The sequence below is a fragment of the Micromys minutus genome (assembly GCF_963924665.1).
Source record: "Micromys minutus genome assembly, chromosome: 11".
NCBI classification, from domain to species: Eukaryota; Metazoa; Chordata; class Mammalia; order Rodentia; family Muridae; genus Micromys; species Micromys minutus.
In genome coordinates, this window is record NC_137980.1 from 49,091,443 (window position 1) to 49,106,819 (window position 15,377).

Here is a 15,377-nt window from a genome sequence, read left to right on the forward strand (position 1 = left end):
AACCGAAGAAAAGCCACTCAGATAACCAGTCTGAGGGAGAAAGAACCCGGGACACAGCCGGCCCTCAGCGGCAACTATGCTCTCATGGGAGCAACAATCAAGCTAAAGAAGAACAAACTTCTTGTAGCAGGAAAAAGTCAAGAACTCCTAGTGAGCAAGGTTCTCCCTGGTATGTATCAAGCCCAGCTCTGTGGCACTCTATGACTGGGTGGCCCACGGGCTGCACGAGCCCTCACAGCTGTCATCACAAGTCTAGCTAAACCTCAGCAAAGGCACTGAAGGTCATTAGCACAGTGAACACAGTTCTAAACAAAAGCAAGCATCCTTCTGAAAATTATCACCTAAGCCCATGAAGAAAAGCAAATCTAATTATTCTGAATATAACCCAAAGAAGCTAAGGGTACTGCACTCACAGAGATGTCAGGATCTGAGGCTGGCTTACACACAAGTCTTCAAGCCAGTAACCTGACATTTCCTTCCTGTGGCTGTTTTCTTAGGTTCTCATTCAGTCATTTCCTTGCATGAACCACATTTTTACATTATTACATATACATACACTGGATCTATGTAATCTCTATTTATTCAGTCCCTTTAAGCTGTAGATGTGCCAAACACAGTCTCTTTCCAGTCCCCAATCCAGCAGGTACAAGGGACTTTCTCAACTCTTTCTGTCATCCTCTCAAAGACAGAACCTCTTGTTTCTATGTAACATTCATTCTTAATTGCCTACAATGCTGCTCACAGCTCAAATGTTCCCCATCCCGCAGTCTGGATCCATGGTTCTCAAAGTGTGTTACTCTGCTCTCATTTTATCCCAAAGGACTCGGCGCCTCCTCCCAGCTCCCTACCATATTATCTGTACCTCTTCTTTAGGGACACTAACTACCCACCTGATACCAAAGAAGTCTGCATTTCTATTTCATCTTCCCTGCTGTTCCAGAATTGTATTCGTGGTAATAACTGTATCTAACTTATCTGTAAGATTCTACTACCAAGCTTTTTAAAGGGATTTAAAAAACCAATCTTAACTGAGTAAGTTAAAAGATGCAATCGGTGAGCAGCAAATGTGACGCTGTGACACAGCTCATCTCTAGGCTGAGCCATCAAAGAAAGGGACAGAGTTAACTCCAAGTTACTTTGGCTCTAACATGTCTGGCCTGAGTTAGGATCAGTCAGTACAGAAATACAAATATCCCAACCCTCTGGTTTCCTGTTGGTCTAAGAATGAATACAAAGAAAATTATTTCCTTTCCATCTTGTGTCTACAGATGCAGCGCCCTACAGGGCTGAGCTCCTCTGTGCTGAACAAGAACGACAAAGCGGCGAGGCCACTGCTGCCCGGTCTTCAGCACTTATGTACCATGTTAAAGTGGCTTCTGCGGCGTCCTTCACCCTCATGGATGCAGGGTTCGGCTCCTTATCACCTTTGTACTTGACTTCCTGCTCACTGTTCTTGGACTTGCTTCCTGAGATACCCAGTTCTACAATCTCTAGGACTTCCTTAAGGCAATCCTAGAAGCAGGAAAAGACAAAATGATTTTTTAAGATATTTCAAATACATCATTTAAGGAAGAATATATGTGTGTTTGTGTACTAGCCAAGGTCTGAGAACAGCTTTTGGAAGTTGATTCTTAACTCCCACCATTTGGAACTCAGAGATCAAATTTAAATCATCAGACTTGGTTACAAGCAGTTTAATATGCTGAGCCATCTCATCAATCCCAGATCAAATGTTATATATGTTACTTAAAAGAAGACAAGGAACCCATAACAGTGGTTATGTTTTGGAGGTGGAGCTCAAGTTTCTAACGCTCTTTAACAGATATATGTTTGTATCTTAATATAAGAAACTTAAAACTCCATTAAATTTCTTTTCAAAGAACTAAATTTGTATGTTCAAAGGAGACTAAAGGCACGTTTTAATTTTAGTAGCTACAGAGCTCACAAAACTACCATGGACTGTCATAAATCCTAGAAGGCTAAGTAAGTAGATTCAGAAGTAATTCCGTTAAACCTAGATGGTTTAAGACACATCAGATTACCTAATATGTCAAGGAGAATTACTTATTTTTGAAGAGTATCTCAACATGGGACTCAGGTTGATCTCAAACTCACTATGTAGCCCAAGCTGGCCTTGAACCTAGAACCCTCTGCCTCTCCTAAGTGGTAGACTTACAGGCAGGTGCCACTGTCCCCAACTCCAATGATTGACACCTTCAAATAATTTCTTTTTAAATTTGTTTTTGTGTAACAGAGATTCATGCAGCCCAGGCTGGCTTCTAACTCATTATATTGTCAGGGATGACCTTGACCTCCTGACCCCTCTTCTACCTCCCAAGTACCTGAAATCACAAATAAGCCCATCACTAGTTTACGTGTGTTAGAGATCAAACAGAGCTGTACAAACACTGAACAGGCATTCTATTAAACCTAGCTACAAGTCCAGCCCTGTAACAACTTCTGATATCCTGACTTTAAAAGCCACAATGAAACTAACTCAGATTTTATGGACAATATTACTTACAAAGGTCTCTATAAATACCCAGTGACCCTGGAAAGCTTTACTGGTACTGAGCTCACTGTGGCTGCTTCACTAGAAGGTACAGTGGCAGAGAAAACAGACTGAATATCTGTTAAAGGCAGAAACCTGTGAGAAATGCAACGTTTTCACAAAAGTAACTTTCATAGCCAAGCTGTTACACTAGATTCCAGGTTTACCATTAGGTGTCCTTCTTTGTTTGATAACAGAAACGAAATAGCTTTAATGGCTATCTCAAGTCTGCCATCCTATCAGAAAAAAAAAAAAAAAAAAGTACTTTTCCAGACAAACAGTTATGCAACTGTGAAAGTGTACACAGACTTGAGCAGGCTCAAGCTAAATGAAACTCCAGCATAGAGATGGTGAATATAGGCAAACTATTGTCACCAGCTAGGGAGCTACTGGCATGTGTGGTCATGTGTGACAGCTGCTGGGAGAGGTTGGGAGAGGTAGAGTCAGCTTTCTTAAATGGCATGATCAGTGGTAAGGTGACTACACTCCAGGGCAGGCCCCATTCTCAATAGTAGCTAGGAAACACAAATGACTCCACAGAGGGAAGAAACTCTCAAAACTGTGTAGGTAAGAAAGTGAGGATAGAGGGTAGGACTTGGTGAAAAGGTAAAAATGTCCAAGATACACAGTATGAAGCTTTTCAAATACTAATAAAAATATTTTTATAAGCGATATTGCTGGCTCATATAAATTAAGCAAGGTCTTCCATAAAAGGTTTCTCTGTGGGGTTATTTGGAACCAAAGCTAAGCATGATGACAGTTTTCAAGTTATGCCAAAAAAAGAGTGAGTGTCCTACTAAAATCAAACAAGTAAATCTGAAGTGTGTGAGACTGCCTTTACACCCAGATATTCTCTTTTCAGTTTCCTGCTTTGGAGTCTTTAGAGTGAATAAACTCACCTTTTCATCCAGCATATCAGGGTGCTCTGTGAGCCAGACACACAGACACTGAAATGCTGCCACGATCATGGAGTGCAGATCCCGGGAGTGAAGAGGAGCCGGCCGGCTGCACTGGTACACGATGTAACTGCACACAGAACTGATGGCACGCTTCCGGTCTCCCGAGTCAACCATCACCTTCACCTAGGCGTGTCATTTAAGGAACAGAACCAGTCAGTCAGAACCACCACACCAAGCATTTGTCCTGCAACTGAGCCTATCTGGTAATGCGATATACAAGAGGCCTTGTTTTTAAATATTATTTATATATAGGAACAGAATATCTACATATACAATTATATGTAACAAAAAAGTGGTATTCTCAAACCTAAAGCAGTGCTTTACTCTAGCATGGTTGTTCACAGCTCAAAACCCAAAGTTCTTGGGCACACTTACTCATATTGCAAAATGTGCAGGAATGGTCTCAGAAAAGAAGCACATTCGTACTTTAAGGTCCCTAACCCAACCTCACAGTGAAGGGTTTTGCTCTGCACAAAGTCTAGTGAAACAGCTCAGAGGCTCAAATATCAATTACAGTAAGTTATACATATTCAAAGTATGTAACCTTAAAGAACTGTTAACTACAATCAGATAACACACATGCACCATCCCCACATCTCCTGTGCACCTACGTAAACTTCTTCCCATCCTCTGTGAGAAACCACTATCATTCTCTGCTCCATAACTGACCAGACCACACTTCCTAAAATATATATAAGTTCTACAGTATATATTTTAGGGAGGGGTATTTCGCTAGCTTCTTTCTTCTATTTAGGACAGTTAATTACTTCCAGATGTATCTATTTTTGTAACATTTCCTTTTTATTGAGCTGTATTCTAGTACATAAATATAGAACAATTTATCTAACCAGGAGTTTGTTAATGGACATTTGGGTTATTTCCATCCTGTGGAAATATAGTTGCTATGAACATCCATGACACTGACTGGATATGTTCTCTTATACTGGAACTGGGATGACAAGGTCATAAAATATAAGTGTGATTATGGTTTTTATTTGTTTTGGGTTTTTTATAATTTATTTTTATTTTATGTATGTTTGTGTGAGGGTGTCAGAGCCTCTGGAACTGCAGTTACAGACGATTGTAAACTGCCTTGTGGTTGCTGGGGATTGAGCCCAGGTCCTCTGGAAGAGCAGCCAGTGCTCTTAACCACTGAGCCATCTCCCTCTAGCCCATATGATCAAATTTTTAAGGATTTGCCAAACTTTTTTCCAAAGTGGTTATTACAATGAACATTCTCATTAACATTTTCCTTATAATCTCGTCAACATTTGGTACAGTCAAGTCTTTAAATTTAGCCTGTCTTTGTTTGTTTGTGTGCATATATGTGGTATATGCATATGTGTATTTTTATGCAGAGGTTACAGAAGGACTGCTGGCTGTCTTCCTCTGACACACTGGTTCTCAACTTTCCTAATGCCGTGACCCTTTAATACAGTTCCTTATGTTGTAGTGACCCCCAACCATAAAATTATCTTCGTTGCTATTTCATAATTTTAATTTTGCTACTGTTGTTAACTACAATGTAAACATCTGTGTTTTATGATGGTTGAGGCAACCCCTGTAAAGGGTTATGTGACCCCTCCCAAAGGGGTCCCGACCCACAGACCGAGAACCACTGCTCTCTGGCTTTCTATATTACTTCCTTTAGATGGGGGTCTTTCACAAAACCTAAAGCTCCCTGTTTCAGCGAGGCTGACAGGCTAGTAAATGTCTGACATCTGCCCATCTCTACCTGCCACTCTCTGAAGTCCACGTGGTCATGCCTGATCTTTTTAAGTGGGTGCTGGGGATCTCAATTTAGATTCTCATGCTTAATTAACAGGCACTCTTAACCTAAGCTATACTCCTAGCCCTCAAGGTTAGGCATTCTAATGATTATTTCACTGTGAATCTAATTACATTTCCCTAACTAATGATAGTGAGGTAGGAGGACTCACCTTAAAGGAGAGTGGCACTATTCCCTGGGTTTGGGTCCTGGACTGCATAAAAAGGAGAAGCCAGCTGAGCACCAGCATTCATCTGCTCTCTTCTTCCTGACTGCAGACTCAACGTGACTAGCTGCTTCAAGCTCCTGCCACCTTGACATCCCCGCCATAAGAGGCTGTACCCTCGAACTGTGAGCCAAAATAAACCCTTCCATCCTTAAGTTGATTTTGTCAGGTGTTTTGTCACAGCATGAGACAAGTGACTAATACACTTTACATTTAAATCTACAACCAATTTTTTTTTAGCTCATTTTTATACCTACCATATACCAAACAGGTATGAAACCAACTTTTCTACTAGAACCACTGGTCAAAAAGACTAACCTTACTCCTCAGAGTTATCTCTGCACCTTTGTCAAAAATAAGACAGCCATGTAAGTGTGGTCGTGAAGTCTCAATTACACACAACTAGTCTATTCACTCAACCCTCTTCTAAAACCAGATGGTTTTAATAATTTTATCTTTATAGAGAGTTATAAAATCAGGTAGTATTAGCCCGTTATATTTTGGCACAGGTCCAAAGCAATGCCCCATCTAACCTAATCCATCTTTAAACCAAAAGTGGACCACAAGTCATAGGGAGCAGCACCTCAACTTCTGTATGGCCCGCCATGTCTCCTGGGTAGCTATCCTAACGCTGTATATCGGCAACTGCTCCTCATATGTCTATTACATTTGGGGATTTCTGAAGTAAAGCTCCAAGCAGTGCTGAGAACACACTTTTTGTCTCCTCTGTCCCTCACAGCTTATATGACAGCTCTGACGTAAAGTGTCATCTTAGACACTATACCCTTTGTGGTGACTTATCACTACAGGACCACAATGCCCTTTATACTTCCATTTCAGCTGATCCTCACAACATCAACTGATATATGAAAAATATTCTTTTCCATGTTAATAATAAAAAGTGTTCAGATGCTAGCAAGGATGTAAAAAATGTGGAAGCCTTGTATGTTGCTGTGGAACAACAATCTGTAGTTCTTCAAAAGCTAGAGATCTATCATAAACCCAAGAGTTTTGTCCCTCAGTACATACCCCAGAGAACTGAAACCAGTATTTCAAATTAATACACATACATCCATAACAACTCTACTAGTAAGAGCTGAAAATGGAACAGTCTAAATACCCCTCAACTGATGAGCAGGCAAACAGTGATGTTTACATTCAGCCCACGGTTGTGCAACCATTAAGAGGGGCTGAAACTAAACAAATTACACTGGGCTGGAGAGATGGCTCAGATGTTAAGAGCACTGACTGCTCTTCCAGAGATCCTAAGTTCAATTCCCAGCAACCACATGGTGGCTCACAACCATCTGTAATGGGATCTGATGCCCTCTGCTGGTGTGTCTGAAGACAGCTACAGTGTACTTATGTACATAAATAAATAAATCTTTTTAAAAAAATTATGTGAGAAAGACAGGCACTGTTGAAATGACATACATGATTTTCATTCTGCTCCCTTTATGTGAATGGAATCTAAGGAAGCAAAAGCTTAGTGGCTGTAACAAGAGGTGGTGGCTGGGAGGGTTGTCAAGAAAGCACGTGCTTTGAGCCTTGAGAACCCCTTCTTAGGTGACAAAAACACATTGCAAGTGTGGCTGGAGAGCCGCGTCCACAGCAGATGCACTAACAGCCATGGGATTGCTTGCTTTAAAATGGTCAGTTTTACGTTACATAAATTTAAGAAGGAGACAAAAGACTGAGGTGTATGTGCCAAAAAGATCCCACACTTCTAAAGTCCCATAAAATTCAAACAACAGAGAAAATTGAGTATAGAGTCGATCTTTGCTTACTACTAATAACAGAAAATAGTAATCACAGAAATACTTTATAATTTTTCATTTTGCAAAATTTCACTTGCAGGCTTGATTTTGTATACTGTGTCTGTAAAACATGCATGGACACTTATAACAGTAACATAGCCCCACAAAGGAGTGTGTGCCAAAATTTAAAAAAAAAAAAAAAAAAGCAGAATGAAAGTCTATGGGGCTAAATTAAAGGACTGTCTCACCTTTGCCAGGCCAGAGAGGAGCTCTAGAGCTGCCAGGGATATGCTCATATCTTGCCGCCACTGAGAGTTGAGTCGCTGAGTGACAAGATGAATGCTGCGTATCAGGAGCCCAGCAGCTGAATCTGTATTAAGAGCTAGGATATAACCCAATGCCACATCCACAGGGAGGGAAAACAACTAAGCATTAGTAACAGAAGCACAGCATTCCACCAGGCACAGACCACAGCAGCCACAGTGAGCAACAATGGGCACCCACACAGAGCTATGCTCCCCACCCACCATACTGAGCCCCAGGCCTGACTGATGGCGCACAAGGCGCACATGGGGCGGGGCCAGCTCCTAGTTCCCAGGCTACACTTTAACAAAGAACACGAAGACTTGGCAATTTTAGTAAAATCCTTAGAACAAAAATTGACATCTTAAATTTTTAAATTAGTGTCTTATAGACTTTAGTCTTCAAAAAGAACAATAAAAAGGCATCCAAGTAGTTCCTAGAGTTTTACAGAGGCAAAAATTCAAACTTATAGCCTCCTCAGATACTAGGAATTACCTTAAAGCACCTGTTGAAATGACAGGGTATAAGCCAGTTAAAACCCACATGCAATGCCTTTCCAAACCCGTGTTTACATTTTGCTCTTTACCATTACTTTAATACCTTTATAAAGGTAAAACAACCAAGTCAATGTTTTCACTTGGACTTCAATTTTACATTTAAAGCCATTATTACTTAAAGAGTGAATTCTAAGAATTAAACAATAACAAATTCTAATTATAAAGGAAGCTTAGGGGCATTATATTATACCTGTGGATCCTATCAGAAAGAGGGCAGTGACAACAGAAAAAGGAATGGTCATTAAAGAGAGACAGTCATGCGACACTAACACAAGTCTGGATTTCTCAGTAAGTGGGACATAACAAGCAGAGCTCACTAACACCAGCTGCAATGCTGGACAGTCACTTCCAACACTTACACAACGCACGCTGTGACGCAGTGTCTTTAGTTTTGAAATGTCTTAGAAAGTATGAGAAAGAGAACAACCCAGAGGATGCCTAAGTCTACATAAGTAACACTTTAAATGCACTGGATGCCCACATGACTATGCATTTGACATGCTGATGGGCAATGCATCATAAACTGCAATCGAAAGGATCCCCCATGAACACAGCTCAAAATTCTTCAGATGCCTAGAAAGTCAAGCTCACATCTAGGGAGTTAGATATGCTAATCTCATGAAACAAACACTCACAGATGTAATCGATATTCGCACTTGTGCGTAAAAACATTATAAAGTGTTCACACTAAGTCCATAAAATAATGGCTCAGTGTGAAGGACACCACTGAACAGGATGCTTTGCTGACAAGCATTTTAAGTAGCAGAGCAAACAGTGTCTCTTTATTTTTATTACTGAAGAGTCTAACAAGACAGATACCTAAGTAAGTTTTAACATGGAAACACACGTTCCTCTGGGTCTCCCTCACAGCTGCAATTACTTGGCTCACTGACCATCTCTGTCATTATTCTGAGAGCTCTGAAGCAAGGCCCACAACGTATGTGAGCCTGATTCACTACTGCCTGCTGCAGAACACAGACCTTTCTTCATTAACATCTGTAAGGCCTAACAAACTCTAAAACAGATCTACAAAAAAAAAAAAAAAAAAAAAACATAGAAGTACTTTTTCCTCAGCTTTTTAGGCTAACATCTTCTATTTATTATACCTAAGTAGACAGAATTCTTATTTTTGTTTTCAATTCTTGAGAAGCTTTTGTTCTGCTTATTTTGTAAATCTGAGAATTAACACATGTGTAAACGCTAACAGACTGTTCTAAGCACAGCTTACCATAATCCCTCAGGAGAGCTTGAGCAGGTCTCTCACTATCAGGGGTTGTAGGCTCCGTGCTTCCTCCACTGGCTGAACTAACACCACTGTTCGTGCGACTGTGACTCTTCAGGTTGTTTTCTCCACCGCCCTAGTCACAGTTTACAAGGATGAAAAGTTAATGACTAAAATCTGCTAGAGTTGGGGCTGTGGCTCTGGAGCACAGCACATGCCTCCCATGCAGGAGGCCTAGGTTCATCCCAGCACTGAGACAGTTAACAAGCTGACTAGCACAGGCGACACACTCACAGACAGACACAGGTTAAGATCACTTGGTGCTGCTGCTCAGGTGCCATCTGTTAAAAGGATGCTCAGGGTTGGAAAACTACAAACATCCACACCGAAGACGCCTGTGCTGTTTTCAGCCACCTTGGAGCCCTTTACATATACAAGAGTTCCCTAGCTAATGATGACTTCGAGTCGTTAAAGAAAATACCTCAAAGTGTATTTATAGCAAAACCTCAGAACAGGAATATAATCTTCAAATAAAGACGATATGGGCCTGGAAAATGAGCTCTGTCAATAAAGTATTTGCCACTCAAGAATGAGGACCTAAGTTTGATCCCCAGAACCTACTTTAAATTAAAAACAAAAGGCAGAAGGAGGGAAGGCCTAGGGAGATGGCTCGGAGGGTTAGGAGCACTTGCTACACACGGCAGCAGAACCTCTGTTCAAATCCCTATCAGCTACTTAAGAGGTCAGCACGGCCACCCACATGCCTATAATGACAGTGCTATATGGGTCAAAACAGAAGCACCACTGGGCTTGCTGGCTGCCAGTCTAGCTCCATGCTCATCAAAAGATACTCAAAGGAATAGGGCAAAGTAACAGCACAGAATACCTGACATCCTCCTCTTACCTCCACGCTCACACCCACCCATACCCTTATACACACACACAAGCACACACACATGCAAGCATACCCATACACATGGATAGACACATGAAGACCCACATCCATTTGAGTCTATACACACATAAAAGAGCAACTTTTAAATGTAGTTACATGATAAAGCACAGACAACAAAATACTATAGTTAGTATAAATTCCCATACACACAGGAGCAAATAAACCCGTTTGTTAAAGATTCCTTGTACCTTTCCCCATATGAACACACTATTGTACCCAGACCAGCACATTATTAGACATCTACTGAAACATGAATGAATTTAATATTTTTATATTTCCAGCTCAGCCTATTATACCTTATTATTTCTCCCATAGCCCAGCCTATACCCCAAGTACAACATGTATCTTTAGGAATACTGTCCATATCTGGGGAGCTTTGTAAATATCATTTAAAAAACTTTCGGACTTTGGGGTACCTGCAAACTTCAGTCTACAGGAACTACAAAGAAGATAAAGATAGCACATCTTACAGGTAGTCCTACATCTGTTAGGAATAACAGGAACTAGAAAGGTCTTTCCTAAAATATTCAGACTAGTTGATTGGTACTTCAAAATAATCCCAACTGGTGTTTCTCTCATGTAGGATTTCTCAAGGACATGAGAAAAATCTCAATATATGTGATGTTTTAAAACCAGACCCTTCTAAGTCGATGAGCTGAAATTTATAAACAAAATGGCTTTAAAAACCAGATGTGATAGTGCAAACCTGTGGAGTGGGAAGACCAAGGATTTAAGGTCACCTGCAGCTATATACTCAGTTTGAGACTAGCCTGGGCTACATAAAATACTGTGTACTGGCTGGTTCTGTGTCAATTTGACATAAGCTGGAGTTATCACAGAGAAAGGAGCCTCCCTAGAGGAAATGCCTCCATGAGATCCAGCTGTAAGGCATTTTCTCAACTAGTGATCAAGGGGGAGGGCCCAGCCCATTGTGGGTGGAGCCATCCCTGGGCTGGTAGACCTGGGTTCTATAAGAAAGCAAGCTGAGGCAGTCATGGGAAGGAAGCCAGTAAGTGACATCCCTCCATGGCCTCTGCATCAGCTCCTGGTTCCTGACCTGCTTGAGTTCTAGTCCTGACTTTGGTGATAAACAGCAATGTGGAAATTGTAAACTGAATAAACCCTTTCCTCCCCAACTTCCTTCTTGGTCATGATGTTTGTGCAGGAATAGAGACCCTGACTAAGACACACTGCCTCAAAAAATAAAGACAAAGGGCTGAGACACAGCTCGGTGGTAGACAGCTTGTTCAGCATGTGTTGAGGCTCTAAGTTCATTGCAGCGCTGTTGAATATGATTTACATAGAGTCAGAAGCAGATATTCTGACAGATTATGTAAGCTTCTTACCATTTCCATTTGGCAACCAATGGCTTCTAAAAGTGCAGAATCTTGAACAATATTTAACATTGCCCCTGCAACAGTAAAACAAACAGACAAAGCAGTTACATGACATATAATTACAGTGATGGCTCAATCAGGGCAAAGAAACACGATTCAGCCAGGGTTGGTCAGACACAGAACCCCGGCACTCAGAGGCCTAAGGCAGAAGAACTGTTATCAGCTGAAGCCACCTTGGCTACACAGCAAGTACAGGGCTACTTAGACAGACTCTGTGTTTCCTCCCCTTTCTCTAAAAAAAGAAAAAAGGGGGGAATTTTGGTAAAGCATTCCTGAAATTCTCTGAAGATTACAAATAAATACATTGGTAGGTTAAAACGAGCAATGCTTTAGAAATCCCCATATTCTGATGCACCTTCATAGTTTTTACACTTTCACTTATGGGGTGGGGGTTGGTTGCACACAAGTGTATGCCACCGCATGTGTAGATTAAAGGACAGCGTTCAGAAATCAGTTCTCCCCTTGCCTGGTTAGGGTCCAGGAAGGGAACTGGGGTCATTAGTTGTGTAAGTTGTGACACAAACCTAGTATCATCTGGGTGTTGTTAGGGTCCGTTTCTGTCTGCAAGGCACCTATTAGTATATTCACAAGTCTCAGCTTCAGGGACAGAAAAGTTATTGGTTTATCGTAAGAAGAGCTGTCATCATTACTAAACTTCCCTTCTAGGACCACCTGGAGAAAGAGAGAGAGAATATTTAACACCAGCTACTGTACACTATGCCCATTTAGGAAAGCAGGAGCAGACAAGAGTGAACAGGCTAACAATCCAGGCTCCCACTTCACACCTGTAGTCAGATGTTATTAATCTATAACTCATGAACAGTAAGTCATAATATGTTGGCACTTCCAAAATTAGAAATACACAAACCACAAAGACTTCATTAATCCATTAGAAATGTATATTTTAAAATATTTGTTTATTTACTTAATGTCAACACAGGGTCTCACTGTATAGCTCTGGCTGGCCTCAAACTCACAAAGCTCCACCCGCCTCTGCCTTCAAGTGCTGGATTAAAGGCTTGTGTAACCATGCAGGGCTAAAAAAACATTTTTTAAAGCCCTGCTCCACTTTGTTAAAAGTGCAGTTTGACTTAAGTTAGCATACAAAACCAGGATACAAAATACAAAAAAATGTTAAGAATGATACCTGGCAGGATGCTGAGGCAAAAGGGTTTTAAGTTTGCAACCAGACTGAGCTACCTATACCTAGCAAGAGCATGCATCATGAAAGAAGGGGGGATGGGGGTGGGGGGAGGAGACAGAAAAAGAAATAACTAAAGAAACATTACCTCAGATCTGACTGTACCAAAATGATGAGGGAGGGGCAACAAAGAAAGCAGGATATTAATGGATGATCTTCTCAATTCTGTTGGATTTACATAGCTTTTGAATTTTGAGAGTTCTCTGCCAAAAAAAAAAAAAAAAAAAACAAAACAAAAAACCTATTAGTATTTTTCAACTAAAGAGTAGTTTTAGCTACTTTCATATCTACTATGCATTCACTTTCCCACACCCCAAGCACTGTATACATGAGAACTGTTATGTCACACACTTACTGGATTAAAGCTAGACTCTGACTGAAAATCTAAGGCCTACTTTATAACAGTAGGGTTTCAGGTTGACCCATCTAGACCAGGCCAGAAGGGACAAGACTGGTTGGATGCTCTGCAGTCAATTCAATGTAGCCTAGGTCCCAATGGACTGTGAGAACAACTAGATAGAATAAATTAACAAACAGGAAAAGTACCAAAACAGACCCCGGCAAACTAGACAACTGACACAGTAGTGGAGAATGACAGCTTACCTGTCAGGCAAAATGGTTTCAAGAGCTGAAATAAAGTAAGGAACCACAACATCAATCCCTTTCAAGTCACAGCAGAACAAAGGAGGGGAGTTTAGAATAACGCTGGCCAAGACAGGATGGCATACATAATCGTTTATCTGCAAACCTTGAATTAAAAGCATGTAAAATCTAGGAAAGCAAGAAAAACATTTTAAACAAACTGCTGATCAAATGTCTCCACATTATTAGCATTTTTTACACAGTTCTCTGAAGAGCCATTTTCCACTCTGCACTCTAGTTTCTGGACTTTAGGTAATTACCAGGAGTCAACAACTCAAAAATCAGAATGATCCATGTCCATTATACCTTTTTTTAAAAAAGTTTAAACTCTTTTACATCAAATTACAGGTACCTACAAATGAGATACCCACACCAAAACAAAGCCTGGGTATTTACCAATCAATTGGTGGAACCAATTAATCAAATTCTAAAGCAGTATATTTTTGTGGTATTCACAATCCTAAGAAAGAGGTGAGTCTGTGTCTTTTTCCTTCCTTCACTGCTCCTGAGTGGTTGGAGCGAAAAGAGCCCCAGACAACTCCGTGCTCACCACAGTAACTAAGACCACACTGAGAAGCCCTTGAGGAATCCTCCTGAACTTATCTTCCTTTTCCTACAGCCTCCGACTGCAGCCACGTCACCAAGCACCCAGTAGCCTGGTTACTCAAGAGCAAGGACGTGGCTCTGCTTTCTCACCACAAGGACAAACTCGGCAAACTCTTTCGAAACCATCTCCTCACTCACTGGTGCCTATTCAGGTTGTGGTCTGAGCAGCTGAATGGGTGGCAAAGGCGTCACAGATGGTAGAAGCCAGAGATTCGGGATAGATAATCCTGCCCGATCTCCCAACAGTCTAAGCACTACCCAACTTCTCTAAATCCAGTATAAACAGCTAACAATATACCACAACTCTCTCCTGAACCCTCTAGGGCTAAGTATGAGCTGTTGTTTCCTCCAAACACTATGTCTCTCTCCTGCCAACTTCTGCTTCCTATTAAATCACTTTAATTTTGCATGAATCTACTCACCACAGTCATTAAATTCCTTGGAGTAAAAATTCACATCTGACTTATTGCTGGACTGTACACAGAACCTAATGGTGTCCCAAAAATCTATTAACAAACTATTGTGGTACTTCCAAATCTCTTCAGAATGTTCAAATGATAGAATAATGACAGCTCTAGAACAGAACCTTAAGTCTTTACCAGATCTGACAAGGCAGGTAAAATCAAAGAATTCAAGCAGGTTTCAATTACATAAAGACACTGGCAAGCATTTCAGACCAGCGATGGCTTAATGATTTAACCTACCAAGCTATGACACAATAATATTTCACCATCAAATGATATAAGTGCAAAAATAAACAAAAAAAATTCTAAAACCTGGATAAATAAGCTGGCAGAATCTCTTCTCCAGTCTTCTTGCTACAAAAAATTCTACATAATGTCCCACAAGCCTCAGCTCTTCCTGCTTCATAGTTATCGGGAAATTCACTTGCATCAAACACGGGATTGGAAACCATGGTGTCTGTTGACATTTGGGACCCTTTCCGTCGAAACTCCATGCTAGCTTGTGTTGCAATGGCTGGGGAGAAAAAAGGAGCATTTTATTACTTTTATCAAAATGCCAAATAGGCTCATGGGACCCTGGACACAAAGATCAAATACTGGTGTCATTATATAACTACTTCAATAGAATCCAATAATGCTTTTGTTTAGCAACTATGTCATAATTTAAAGGGCTCTCTGATATCTTCTTTGAAATAGATAGCAATTAATTTACAATAACATTGTCAACAGAGTCTACAAAAATGATTTTTTTTCATTAAATTTCTGGTCA

General features: G+C 40.7%; 1 protein-coding gene across 5 annotated transcripts in view; it reads right to left on the minus strand.

The window, feature by feature from the left end:
• RALGAPB (Ral GTPase activating protein non-catalytic subunit beta) overlaps positions 1-15,377 on the minus strand; it is a 72,407-nt gene that overhangs the window by 27,139 nt on the left and 29,891 nt on the right. For 3 of the 5 annotated variants that reach the window (XM_080924747.1, XM_080924745.1, XM_080924749.1), the window contains 9 exons: positions 14,921-15,122; positions 13,500-13,667; positions 12,985-13,099; positions 12,220-12,367; positions 11,645-11,709; positions 9,350-9,479; positions 7,510-7,643; positions 3,451-3,633; positions 1,361-1,512 (listed from right to left, as the gene is read on the minus strand). In XM_080924747.1, the coding sequence (XP_080780873.1) occupies positions 1,361-1,512; positions 3,451-3,633; positions 7,510-7,643; positions 9,350-9,479; positions 11,645-11,709; positions 12,220-12,367; positions 12,985-13,099; positions 13,500-13,667; positions 14,921-15,122 (1,297 nt within the window). The remainder of the gene's footprint in view (positions 1-1,360; positions 1,513-3,450; positions 3,634-7,509; positions 7,644-9,349; positions 9,480-11,644; positions 11,710-12,219; positions 12,368-12,984; positions 13,100-13,499; positions 13,668-14,920; positions 15,123-15,377) is intronic. The other 2 variants (XM_080924748.1, XM_080924746.1) reach the window with 1 other exon arrangement.